Source organism: Spermophilus citellus, assembly GCF_964194105.1.
Source record: "Spermophilus citellus genome assembly, chromosome: 4".
Lineage (NCBI taxonomy): Eukaryota > Metazoa > Chordata > Mammalia > Rodentia > Sciuridae > Spermophilus > Spermophilus citellus.
Window position 1 is genome coordinate 151,498,105 of NC_138185.1, and position 13,946 is coordinate 151,512,050.

The 13,946-nt window shown below is 35.1% G+C and overlaps 1 protein-coding gene across 6 annotated transcripts in view; it reads left to right on the plus strand.

Annotated features, from left to right (window-relative positions):
* Nucleotides 1-1,150: 1,150 nt before the first annotated feature.
* KTN1 (kinectin 1) overlaps nucleotides 1,151-13,946 on the plus strand; it is a 78,911-nt gene continuing 66,115 nt past the window's right edge. For 5 of the 6 annotated variants that reach the window (XM_081293097.1, XM_081293100.1, XM_081293101.1 and 2 more), the window contains exons 1-3: nucleotides 1,151-1,710; nucleotides 8,369-8,506; nucleotides 9,898-10,068. In XM_081293097.1, the coding sequence (XP_081149223.1) occupies nucleotides 1,188-1,710; nucleotides 8,369-8,506; nucleotides 9,898-10,068 (832 nt within the window). In that variant the 5' untranslated portion in view covers nucleotides 1,151-1,187. The remainder of the gene's footprint in view (nucleotides 1,711-8,368; nucleotides 8,507-9,897; nucleotides 10,069-13,946) is intronic. The other variant, XM_081293099.1, reaches the window with a different exon arrangement.

Sequence of the window (13,946 nt, forward strand, 5' to 3'; positions counted from 1 at the left end):
AAAGCTAACTTGCTTTATTCCTAAGCATGTTCTGGGGTTTAATTACATCTGCATTTATACATCTTGACTTTTTCGGTAACATATTTTAGAGGACATAAGAATTCAAGCCACCTTTATGTGGCTTTATATATACTTAAAGGAATATTGAGATTTAGAACCTGAACATTAGTATCATTTTTACGTTGAGATGTAATTTTAGCAAAAACTACTGCTCAGGTCAGGAATATGATATCTATTCAAGGTAGATATGACCAGGTAGTCAGATCATATCTGTTTTCTTTCCTGTAGCTATTTGGTTAATGTAAAATTAGGGCTTATGCACTACCAATGAGGGCCAGCCCTTTTCTTTTTAGCATTTGGGTAGGCTATTGGTGACGAAGTCTTGCTTTTGCAGTATAACTTGTTTTATGCAGTAATGGGTGCCTTGAATTAGGGAAACATTTACTTTGTCATGTATTTTATTGTCAAAGCCACAACCTAACATTTTGATATTATTATAATTCCATATTCTTGATGTATTCCACCACAACATGAGTCTATTAGTAACAGAATAAACAGAATAAAGATGCTAGTAGTTACTGAGTGGTCTTAAATCTACAAATGAAGGTGTGAACTACCTTTATTTTTTTTCCATTAAAAGCAAAATACTTTTAATGAATATCAAGTGTTGGTAATAATTGACACCCTGTCCCCGCTTCACATATACATCATTATACAACAAAAGGAAAAACGATAAATACTAAAACGTATCAAAAGTGGGGCTTACAGTGTAGTACAGTGATAGAGCACATACCTAAGTATAGGAGGCTCTGGGTTGAATCCTTAGTATCACAAACAACCCCTCCCCCAACAAATATAAAATGATATTTGGGAGGAAAAACATTTCAGTTTCCTCCCAGTAGGATCTTTTCACATGGTTAACAAATGCAAGAATGTGCTTTAAATACTCTAAAATTTTTAGGTACCTCACATTTCCTTTTTAGTTTGAATTGTAGTTGGCAGAGTAATCAAGTACATGATTTAAATAACTAACTTGTTTACACTGTTTAGATTTATAGATCAGGTTAGATCTGAAATGCCATTTGAAAGAGCAAGGGTTTTGTAAATTTAATTTTTTATGAGACTGACTGAGGTTGTTTTTGTTTTTGTCCATTTAGGTTTTATAGGTTCACATTAATAAAAGCACCATGGAGTTTTATGAGTCAACATATTTTATTGTCCTTATTCCTTCAATAGTTATTACTGTAATTTTCCTCTTCTTCTGGCTTTTCATGAAAGAAACATTGTATGATGAAGTTCTTGCAAAACAGAAAAGAGAACAAAAGCTTATTCCTACAAAAACAGATAAAAAGAAGGCAGAAAAGAAAAAAAACAAAAAGAAAGAAATCCAGAATGGAAACCTCCATGAATCTGATTCAGAAAGTGTACCTCGAGACTTTAAATTATCTGATGCTTTGGCTGTAGAAGATGAGCAAGTTGTACCTGTTCCATTGAATGTGGTTGAAACTTCAAGTAGTGTTAGGGAAAGAAAAAAGAAGGAAAAGAAACAAAAACCTTTACTTGAAGAGCAAGTCATCAAAGAAAGTGATGTATCAAAGGTGCCTGGCAAAAAAGTAGAACCTGTCCCAGTTACAAAACAACCCACCTTGCCCTCCGAAGCAACTTCCTCAAAGAAGAAACCAGGGCAGAAGAAGTCTAAAAATGGAAGCGGTATTGTAATATATTTAACTTCATTGCATGTTTGTAGTTAGATGAACCCAAGATTATTCTTTTTACTGTGTGTTTGCCTTCATTAACATTAATTGCTATTAGAAATTACTATTGATCATAAAATAACATTTTAAAATTCTTATGGAAAGACCTTTAATGAAAATTTTGTAAATCTGACTTTTTTTTTTTTTTTTTATTAAACCACTAAGGGCTTATAATTATCAGGAGTTAGAAATGTTTACATTTATTTTAACCAACTCTTTGTAATCAGTGTGGTAAGAATTAAGGATGAAAAGATTAGTTTTGATCATATGTTAATTATGTATACATTTATCATATATCTGTTTTATGCTAGGTATTATACTAGGTACTGGGGCTACAGAGGTGAATAGTGCATTTTCCAGGTAGTCACATGCTAGCTGTTAATACAAACATAAATAGGTTATTATAATATAAAAAGTTTATTATGCTAATCTAAGTATGTCTAAACTAATGTAGAAATTCTACGGAAGACAACTTAGAGCAAGTTTTGAAGTTTGAATAAGTGCTAGCTAGGATTTTATTTTATTTTTGGGGCGGGGGGTGGATAGGAAGGGGTAAAATATGGTTATTAATAGGTATGTTCAGTTGTTCATATCCATGGATTCTATATCCTTAGATTCAATCAACTGTGGATTGAAAATATTGGAAAAAAATTGTATCTGTATTGAACACGTACAAACTTTTTTCCTTGCCATAAGAATATTCCCTAAATAATTCAATATTGTAACAATAGTTTATAGCATTTTTATTGTATTAGGTATTCTACATAATCTAGAGAAGATTTAAACTTATATGGGAGAATGTGCATAGGTGATATATTAATACTATGTTGTATTATATAAGGGACTTTAGCTTTTACAGATTTTGGTGTTGGGCAGGGGTTCTTAAACCTATCCCCCAAGGATATCAAGGAATATTGGTTTTATTGGACTTTAAGTATTTGCTTGCTAGCTATGACCAACCATGGTACTAGAGAAATACTATATCTTTTTAGTGAGGGGAGAAGGACATGCAAACCAGTAACAAAATGTGTTTTATAGGGCTGGGGATGTGGCTCAAGCGGTAGCGCGCTCGCCTCGCATGCGTGCTGCCCGGGTTCGATCCTCAGCACCACATACCAACCAAGATGTTGTGTCTGCCGAGAACTAAAAATAAATATTAAAAATTCTCTCTCTCTCTCCTCTCTCACTCTCTCTTTAAAAAAAAAAATGTGTTTTATAAAGGAGATGTATAGAAGAAATACAGAGGCCAAAGCGATTTATGCAGAGGCCAAAGTTACTTATGGGTAGTAGAGGAGGGTTAGTCTTCAGAAAGGAGGCAGTGTTTAGCTGAGTCTTCAGTACTGCAGTCACTTCACTAAGAAATAGTGGGTTTTATATCACATTGGCAGAATTATCATGTGTAAAATCACAGTGTACTGTTGAGCCATGAAATACGAGGTAGGGAACAAAGCTGAAAAGATAGCAGTAACTAGATCATGATGGTTTTTGTATACTGTCCCAGAAGCTGAAACTTTTTAGGGTAGATATTGCTGAAGATTTTTAAGCAGGTTAATTACATGGTCAGATTTATATTTTAGAAAGATCTCTTTGGCAGAGTATGAGGACAGATTTCATGGGGCAGTTATTTGATATGGGCAAACTAATTAAGAGGCTGTACCTTTCCAACATTAATATGTAAGCTGTGATAGAAGAGATAGAAATTAGAGAGGTATACAAAGAAAGAATGATGTGACCAAATACATTATATGTGTTGGCAGATAAAGGAGAAGACAGGATCAAAACTGATATCCAATTCTGAGTTAGCCCAGGGTAGGCAAACTGTAACTGTAGGTTGAATATGGTCCTCTTCCTATTTTGTTGTGGTCTATGAGTCAAGAGTAGTTTTTACATTTTTTTCCTTTTGTGATGCTGGGACTTGAACCCAGGGCCTCATGCGTGTTAGGTAAGTACTCTACCACTGAGCTACCAGTCTTAGGTTTTACATTTTAAATGGTAGGGAAAAAAATCAAAAGAACAGTCAAAAGAGAAATGTAGAAATTATGAGTCAAATACTAGTGTTCAGACAGTTTTGTTTGTTTTTTTGACACAGCCATTCATTCACTTACATACATCTGTGACTAGCTTTCATGCTGTGATGGCAGACTTGAATACTTGTGACAAAATCTGAATGAACTGCTGTAACACCTAAAGTATTTACTATCTGGCCCTTGACAGAAAAAATTTTCCATCCTCTTATGGATACATGGTTATTAGCACTAAGGTAGGGAATATTGGAGACATGGGGTGTGAATGGAAAGGAGAATGCTTTTAGTTTGTGGTTCAAGTGCAAATGTTGGCTAGTAAATGTTGGCGTGTAAGTGAGAGTAAGGCTATACAATACATTCAGAAGGCTTACGCTTGAAGGTAATAGTTGAAGTCATCGCTATAGATAAAATCATCAGGGAAAGTGTTTAAATTGAAGGTATTGAGAAGCAGTTCACAAAGGAGACTGTAAAGGAATATTATGAGTGGAATAATAATTTTGGGTGCTTTAGGAGAGAATTTTTTTTAATTGTAGTAAAATATGTAGAGTATAATGCCTCAGTCTGGCCGGGCACAGAATCACGAGCCACTCAAGCAGGAACAAAACTTTATTTTTGAAAAAGCCGCCAATACTCCTTACGCGCCGGCAAGCCAAAACCGGTCCACCCACACGCCTACCAGAACCGGGGGACCCGGATCTCCCCCGGAATTCCCTCCTACTATCCTTCCCCAACCAATGGGAACTCTCCAGGAGTCCCGTAACATGAGTCCCATAGCAGGCCAAGGTGAACAGCAGGAGTCCAATTTCCATATGAATGTAAATCTTAACATAATCATGTCATCTCAATGGCTAGCTGGCGTCACCTTACAACCGAAAGTGCCATGCATCATATTATTTGCTTGTGGCTCCTAGCATCTGCCCCCTTCTGTTTAATTAAGCAACAGGCAATGTGGCTAGGGACCGTGCCTGTTAGGTATATCCAATTCAACATATGGTTCTTACCAGTCATTGGAAAACTGACCTCTAGGGGTCAGCCTCCTGTCTTAGGTTGATACCACTGCAACTGAATCATACCCGTCACTGACTACTGGTCCAGTATATAGCCATACCTGTGGATAGGCCTATCCACCAGTGGGGGGGTGAGGTTCTTTGCTTCACCTCTGTTGACCCCAAAATTAGACCATCACTAGTAGAAGGGAGGAGGATACAGAAATGCCATGACATCAAGTCAATAGACGGCTCTTTAGGAAAAATTGCATCACTGGTGACACATCAGCAAAGATACGCCAGCACTACCATAATTCGCTGCATCAACAGATAGAGCACAATGCATACAAGTGATACATAGTCCAGGCAAGTTTTGTAAGCAGTTCAAAGTGGAGGAATCTATCAATATATCCATTTCCTCCCAAAATAAATCGACTCAGTGATTGAGCATTACTTGTTGAGTTATTATTCATTGATGTATCAGTTTATACAGTTTGTTGTGATAATTATTGAAGAAGTTGTACTTTGGTTTCATCTTTGTCTTCACCGGCACTGGGATGAAAATAGGGATTGACAATGATGTTAAGAAAAGAGAAAAAAAATGTAACATTTCAACAGGTATTAAGAAAACAATTTTTAGAACAATTTACATTATCCTGAACAGAATTATTAAATATAATGAAAAGGAAAGGTGAAAGTAAACAAACAGATCTGTTAACCTGCTTATTTGTACACATATTAAAACAGTCTTCAACAGCTGTTTACCCAAATTAAATTAAACCATTAAAATCACGTGAATAATAAAAAAAATTTGGGATCCATATTTTATGAGCGCTCCTCATATATGATATAGGGACATACGCACATACAGACATACAACACAACAGAAATGTGCACACGTAACATACAACATATAAGACAATAGTAAAGGCCTTGTAGATTACCTAGGTGAAATCTCCATAGCAATGTTTAAAAACTCCATAGTCAAAAAATAAAACTGATCAGAAAAACATTAATTTATGTCTGTATGAGCTCAAAAATAAAATGGAACTTTATGATGTGGGAAAAGCAATAATAAAATAGATATTGAAAAAAGCATCCTGGTTGATCACTGTCGAAGATGTAAGAATAGCCAAGCTGGAGTTCTGGATATCAGCTGTTATGGATTTGAGTCAAATCATCATCTTTTTCTGTAGAAATTGTTTTGGTTAATCTCTCTGGAATCCAAATCGGCTGCTGTTCCTCCTGTGGAAAAACACAGACAGAGCCCCGACTCCAGACTATCACTGGATCCGGACCTTTCCATTGTCCTATTAGAATATCTTTCCAAAGTACCTTAGGCTTATGTACATTTTTTGGATACAAATGTCTTTCCGCAGCACTAAGTCCTGATGAATCCAAATTTAAAAAGTTTAGAGTAAAAAGGGTTATTTTAAGTTTATCTTTGGGGGATATATACCCCTTTCCAATTCCCTCCTTTTGTTTTAATAAGTACATTTTCATAGTTTGATGAGCTCTTTCAACTATGCCTTGTCCTTGTGGATTGTATGGAATTCCTGTTATGTGAGTAATGCCAAATGATGAGCAAAATTGTTTAAAAGAGGTGGAAGTATAACCAGGACCATTGTCCGTTTTTAACTGTTTTGGAACGCCCACAGTGGCAAAATTTTGTAAGCAATGAGCTATAACATCTTTAGTTTTTTCTCCGGCATGAAGGGAGCCCATCAAAAATCCGGGAGAAGTATCAACTGTAACATGTAAATATTTTAATTTTCCAAATTCTGGCAAGTGTGTGACGTCCATCTGCCAAATATGGTTAGGTATCAGTCCTCTAGGATTGACTCCAAGATTAACTTGTGGTAAAAATGTCACACAATTTTGACATTGTTTTATTATATGTCTGGCTTGTTCTTTAGTTATTTTAAAACGCTTTTGTAAAGTATTAGCATTGACATGGAACCTTTTATGAAAATTTATAGCTTCTTCTATTGTGGAGAAAATATGTATGTCATGTGTAGATTTATCTGCTAGTTCATTGCCCATACTAAGGGCTTCCGGCAATCCTGTATGTGCCCTGATATGTCCTATAAAGAATGGATCTTTTTGGTCCCAGATTAGACTTTGTATAGCGGAAAACAAAGAGAAAACAGTAGAAGAAGGTGAAATCCTACCAGCATCTTCAAGGGATACTATAGCATTAACTACATACTGACTATCAGAAAATAAATTAAATACAGAATCTTTAAACATCATAAAAGCTTGTAATACTGCATTAAGCTCTACCTTTTGAGCTGATTGTTTGGGTACTAAAAATGTAAAAGTTTGATCAGGAGTGACTACTGCTGCTGTACCATTGTTTGACCCATCAGTGAATATATTTGGAGCATTTATGATAGGGGTTTTTCTTGTCATTTTTGGAAAAACTACAGGATGCTTAGACCAAAAAGACAACAAAGGATTAGACCAATTGCCTCAGTCTGGCTGGGCACAGAATCACGAGCCACTCAAGCAGGAACAAAAAGCCGCCAATACTCCTTACGTGCTGGCAAGCCAAAACCGGTCCACCCACGCTCGAGTCTACCGGAACCGGAACTGGGTGACCAGACCTCCCCTGGAATTCCCTCCTACTATCCTTCCCCAACCAATGGGAACTCTCCAGGAGTCCCGTAACATGAGTCCCATAGCAGGCCAAGGTGAACAGCAGGAGTCCAATTTCCATATGAATGTAAATCTTAACATAATTATCTCAATGGTTAGCTGGCATCACCTTACAACCGAAAGTGCCATGCATCATATTATTTGCTTGTGGCTCCTAGCAGTATAAATTCTGCCATTTTAACCATTTTTAAGTTTGCAGTTTTGTAGTGTTAAGTAGATTCACATTTTGTGTAATCACCACCAGTCATCTTCTAGAACTCTTTCTTCTCCATCTGAGGCTCTTTACCCATTTAACACAATTCCTTACTTTGCCCACTCAGGAAGCTACCATTCTACCATCTATGAGTCTTTAGGAAGCTCAGGTTATTGGAAAGTTGTCTTTTTGTGATAGGCTTATTTCACTTAGTATAATGGAAAGGAATTGTAAAAACAGGTGAAGACATTAGAATGAAATGTTAAAGAGTAATCAAAGAAGGACTAACGGTTATTATATGTAGACTATGGCATTTGGGACACTGCGTACTTAAGTTAATCCTTTCATGGAATGGAAGAACTAAAAACCAGGGTGCAATTTGTTGGAAAATGATTGGAAGAAAAAGAAGTATATACTATTTTGTCAATATAAAAGGGAATGGGTGTAGGAGGCTGGAAGTTAGAGTGGTGGTGAAGGATTTTATATTTTAAAATGATAGAGACCTGACTATGCCACAGGCTGTTAGGGAATGGTGATAGAATGGGGTGTACAAGAAGAGGCAAGTACATAAAGAGCTGATGTAGTGTAGTAAAAATGCTGGAATGAAAAAATGGTGAGAGCATTAAAATTGTTATTGCATTTAAGATTTTGGTGGTGAAGCTTTCTAGAAATTATTCATTAATGATTGCATTGTCTGTGACGTGGTCATTGTTTGCTGTGATAAATTTTAAAATTTTTTTCTGTTTGATAAAGATGATCAGGACAAAAAGGTGGAAACTCTCATGGCACCATCAAAAAAGCAAGAAGTATTACCCTTCCATCAAGAGACTAAACAAGAAAGTGGATCAGGAAAGAAGAAGGCTTCATCAAAGAAGCAGAAGATAGACAATGGTAAAAATATGTAGATATATATTTTATAAAGTATGCTAATTCTAGAGAAGTATGTTAGGACAGGGACCCTGAAGACCTCATGCTCTTTATCCCAGTATATCATATGCTATAACAAATGTAATTCTAATACAAGTCTGAAATTCTCTGGCCTCGTGGCTTTGCAATGCTTGGATAGATGGGCCTATTACAAGTTTATGATGAAAAATTTATCTGAAATTTAAAAAGTGAAGTATTTGTAAATGTTCTCATTCTTGGTTTTGAAAAATAATAGCATATAAACTATAGACAAAAAATATTCCTGAAATATTGCTGTTTTTGTACTTTTTAATATCACTTAAGATAATGGTTGAAGACATTTGTTAGTTCTGGCATTACCTTGTGTTGCCTATTTCCTAAACAAAATTTGGTGTATATATGGAAAGCATAAAATTAAAAGTGACAGAGCAATCTTAAGGTTTCTGAAAATTTCAGGGAAAACTTGGCTATTACATGTATATAGATTAAACAACAGGAATGGCCAAATAATATTAGGCTATGGTATCAACTAGTTCTAGAAAATAGTAAATTTGGAATGGAAGAGATGAAATTCTATTTGCATTAGAATTATGACATCTCAAATAACAGGTAAAAGAGAAATTTTACCTAAATATATTGATAAAATTAAACATGATCAATTTTAAATAAAAAAAGGAATTACATGTGCATGAAAGATTTTTTTTTTTCCCCCCAGAGGAAGGAATATAAACATTTCTATCTGGGTGTGGAAATTTGTATCTCTATTAGATGTCAGGCTAAATAATTAAACTCTTATTCCTCACATTAAATAAGAACAAAATAAGGAGGCTTCCTTCCTTCATTTTTAATGTTATTCTGGAAGTTTTGGGCAAGTGTTGTTAAGATGTACTATGGAAATCAGAAATGTAGCTATTAGAATTGAGAAGCTATGTGCAAGGAACAATGACAATGAGTTTTGAACTTAACATGTGAAAGTAATTTAATTAAAATTATCAGTTGGAATAAGAATTCAGTAAATTATTAGCATAAATAAAATTTAGTAGTTTTTCATGAGCACTAATTAAATGAGAATAGGTTCTTATGTTAGAAAAGACAAATGAGAACTAAGAGTGTCTAAGAAATATTAGATACTATTGGAGGTATACTGTCCATTTTAGAATATTTAAGTGGTGTTCTATAAAACAAGACTATTTTATTGTAAGTATATTGATTGATGCAATTAGTGTTTTACTTATGATTTTAAACCAAATTGAGCTAATATTAGAGATTTGAAAACAAATAAGATTTATCATTGGATTTAAGTGTGTTTCCATGTTGTTTAATCATTTTTTTAAAAAACCCAAAATAATTATGATTTTATTGAACTTAAATTACAGTCTTGGTAGATGAACCCCTTATTCATGCAACTACTTATATTCCTTTGATGGATAATGCTAACTCAAATCTTGTGGTAGATAAGAGAGAAGTTATTGATCTGATTAAATCTGACCAAGTAGAAGGAATCCAGAAATCTGGGACAAAAAAGTTGAAGATTGAAACTGACAAAGGTAATATCCACATTGTCAATAATTAGTTACATTGTACTATTATATTTTTGAGTCATCATGGAGTCAAGTTCATATTCTCATAGAATCAGTGCATTGCAAAAGACGAATAGAACTCTTGCAGTAAAAGACCTGTTGGTAGTCTCTAATCTGTCCTTCCCAATGTTGTAGGCCTGGACACTGGAATTTGACTTGCTCAACATTCCACAGCTATTTTGCTATATGGTGACCTATTATTCCTTGCTACTATTACCTTCTGTGAGATATTGAGGCTAATTTATTTATTTCTAAATATTTTGGTTTTAGTTGTGGTTAGACACAATACCTTTATTTTATTTATTTATTTTTATGTGGTGCTGAGGATCAAACTCAGTGCCTCACACATGCTAGTTTAGCGCTCTACCACTGAGCCACAACCCCAGCCCCGAGGCTAATTTATAACTGCCTTTTTTCTTTTTTTCAAATAGATTATTTTTTAGAGCAGTTTTAGGTTCACAGCAAAATTGAGTAGAAAGTAGAGTTTCTATATTCTCCCTTCACTCCACACATGCTCACAACCACTTTTTAAAAGTTGCAGTGTGATTTCAGCAACAGAAAAAGAGGCAACACTTCCAAACTCATTCTATGAGACCAATATCACCCTGATTCCAAAACCAGGCAAAGACACATTAAGAAAAAGAAAACTTCAGACCAGTATCTCTAATGAACATAGGTGCAAAAATTCTGAATAAAATTCTGGCAAGTCAAATACAAAAACATATCAAAAAGATCGTGCACCATGATCAAGTGGGATTCATCCTAGGGATGCAAGGTTGGTTCAACATATGGAAATCAGTAAATGTAATTCATCACATCAGTAGACTCAAAGATAAGAATCATATGATCATCTCAGTAGATGCAGAAAAAGCATTTGACAAAATATAGCACCACTTTATGTTCAAAACACTAGAAAAATTAGGGATAACAGGAACATATATCAACATCATAAAGGCTGTCTATGTTAAGCCTCAGGCCAACATCTGTTTTTCTAAATGGAGAAAAATTGAAGGTATTCCCTCTAAAAACTGGAACAAGACAGGGATGCCCTCTTTCATCACTTCTGTTTAACATTTCTTGAAACACTGGCCAGAGCAATTGAAGAAAGAAATTAAAGGAATACCCATAGGAAAAGAAGAACTCAAATTGGCATTATTTGCTGATGATATGATTCTATAGCTAAAAGACCCTAAAAGTTCGCCAGAAAACTTCTAGAACTAGTAAATGAATTTAGCAAATTAGCAGGATATAAAATCAACACCCATAAATCAAAGGCATTTCTGTATGTCAGTGACAGATCCTCAGAAAGGGAACAAGAAAAACTACCCCATTTACAGTATCTTCCAAAAAAAAAAAAAAAAAAACTTGGGAATCAACGAAAAAGGTGAAAGATCTAGATAATGAAAATTACAGAACTCTCAAGAAAGAAGTCAAAGAAGACCTTAGAAGATGGAAAGGTCTACCTTGCTCTTGGATAGGTAGAATTAAAATTATCAAAATGACCATACTTCAAAAACACTATAGAGATTTAATGCAATTTCGATCAAAATCCCGATGACATTCCTCATAGAAATAAAAAAAGCAATCATGAAATTCATCTGGAAAAATAAGAGACCCAGAATAGCTAAAGCAATCCTTAGCAGGAAGAGTGACGTAGGTGGCATCACTCTACCAGACCTTAAACTGTACTACAGAGCAATAGTAACAAAAACAGCATGGTATTGGCACCAAAACAGACTGATAGACCAATGGTACAGAATAGAGGACACAGAAACCAACCCACAAAATTACAATTATCTTATATTAGACAAAGGTGCCAAGAACATGCATTGGAGAAAAGATAGCCTCTTCAACAAATGGTGCTGGGAAAACTGGAAATCCATATGCAACAAAATAAAATTAATCCCCTCTCTCCCACCATGCACAAAACTCAAAATGGATCAAGGACTTAGGAATAAAACCAGAGACTCTGAGTCTAATAGAAGAAAAAGTAGGTCCTAATCTCGATCATGTGGGGTGAGGCCCCAACTTCCTTAATAAGACTCCTTGGCGTAAGAATTAAAATCAAGAATCAATAAATGGGATAGACTCAAACTAAAAAGTTTCTTCTCAGCAAAAGAAACAATCTGTGAGGTGAATGAGTGCATCCTGGGAGCAGATCTTTACCCCTCACACATCAGATAGAGCACTAATCTTTAGGGTATATAAAGAACTCAAACAGCTAAACACCAAAAAAACAACCCAATCAACAAATGGGCCAAGGACCTGAAGAGAGACTTCTCAGAAGATGATGTACAATCAATCAACAGATACACGAAAAATTGTTCATCATCACTAGCAATTAGAGAAATGCAAATCAAAACCACTCTTAAGATTTCATCTCACTCCAGTCAGAATGGCAGGTATTATGAAGACATACAACAATAAGTGTTGGCGAGGATGTGGGGGAAAAGGTACACTCCTACACTGCTGGTGGGACTGCAAATTGGTGCAGCTAATCTGAAAAGCAATATGGAGATTTCTTGGAAAATTGGGAATGGAACCACCATTTGACCCAGCTATCCCTTTCCTCAGTCTGTACCCAAAAGACTTAAAAACAGCATACTACAAGGACACACCCACATCAATGTTTATAGCAGCACAATTCACAATAGCTAAATTGTGGAACCAACCTAGATGCCCTTCAGTAGATGAATGGATAAAAAAAAAGTGGCATATATACACTGGATGCCCTTCAGTAGATGAATGGATAAAAAATAGTGGCATATATACACAATGGAATATTACTCAGCAATAAAAGAGAATAAAATTATGGCATTTGCAGGTTAATGGATGGGGTTAGAGAAGATAATGCTAATCCATATATTAGCCAATCCCATATAACCAAATGTTGAATGTGTTCCTTGATATCAGGAGGCTGATTCATAGTGGGATAGGGAGAGGGAGCATGGGAGGAATAGACGAACTCTAGATAGGGCAGAGAGGTTGGAGGGGAAGGGAGGGGGCATGGGGTTATAAATGATGGTGGAATGTGATGATCATTGTTATCCAAAGTACATGTATGAAGACATGAATTGGTGTGAATATACTTTGTATGTAACCAGAGATATGAAAAATTGAGCTCTCTGTGTGTAATAAGAATTGTAATTGAAAAAAGATAAAATTATCAAGGAAAGAATAAATTTTACCCTGGAGAACAGAGACAAAACAAGAATTTTGAGGAGTGAGGGTAGAAGTGGAGAACTGGAAAAAAGAAATAAGCATAATTAAAAAGAGTTGCAACCTCCAAGTGAAAAAAAACCAACATAATAGGAGACTAAGGCTAAGGTTTTGTACCATTCTATTGACCCTGATTTATGTTCATCATCTATGTTTAAATACTTAACTGGATAAGAAGAATAATGAATTCAAGTTGCAGATAAACTCTGGAAGTAATCTCTAAAGTATTTTTTTGGGGTAGTACTACAATTGGGTTTAAGAAGATATAGTCAGTTTTCTACATTGTAGGTCATGAAACCATAGTTTTCATTTACCTGAAAAATGAAATTGTTATATAAACATAATTCTGTCACTCAGAAAAGTGATCTTTAATGGTGTTATTAAAAAAAAAAAGAAAAGAAAAAAAGTTGCAGTGTGACTGACATGTTAAAAGCCATTACTCCTTTGGGAGTAATGGGTGGTAGTTTCTTCAAGAAGGGGAAGTTGGTGCCTAACATGGGAGCCCTGGGAGAATTGGGATGGTCAAATAAAGGAGGCATGGATTGTTCTTATGTCAGGATTCCATGTATATATTTGATCTTTGTTGAATCAGATTTTACTTTTATAATTTGGAATTTATTTTCTTA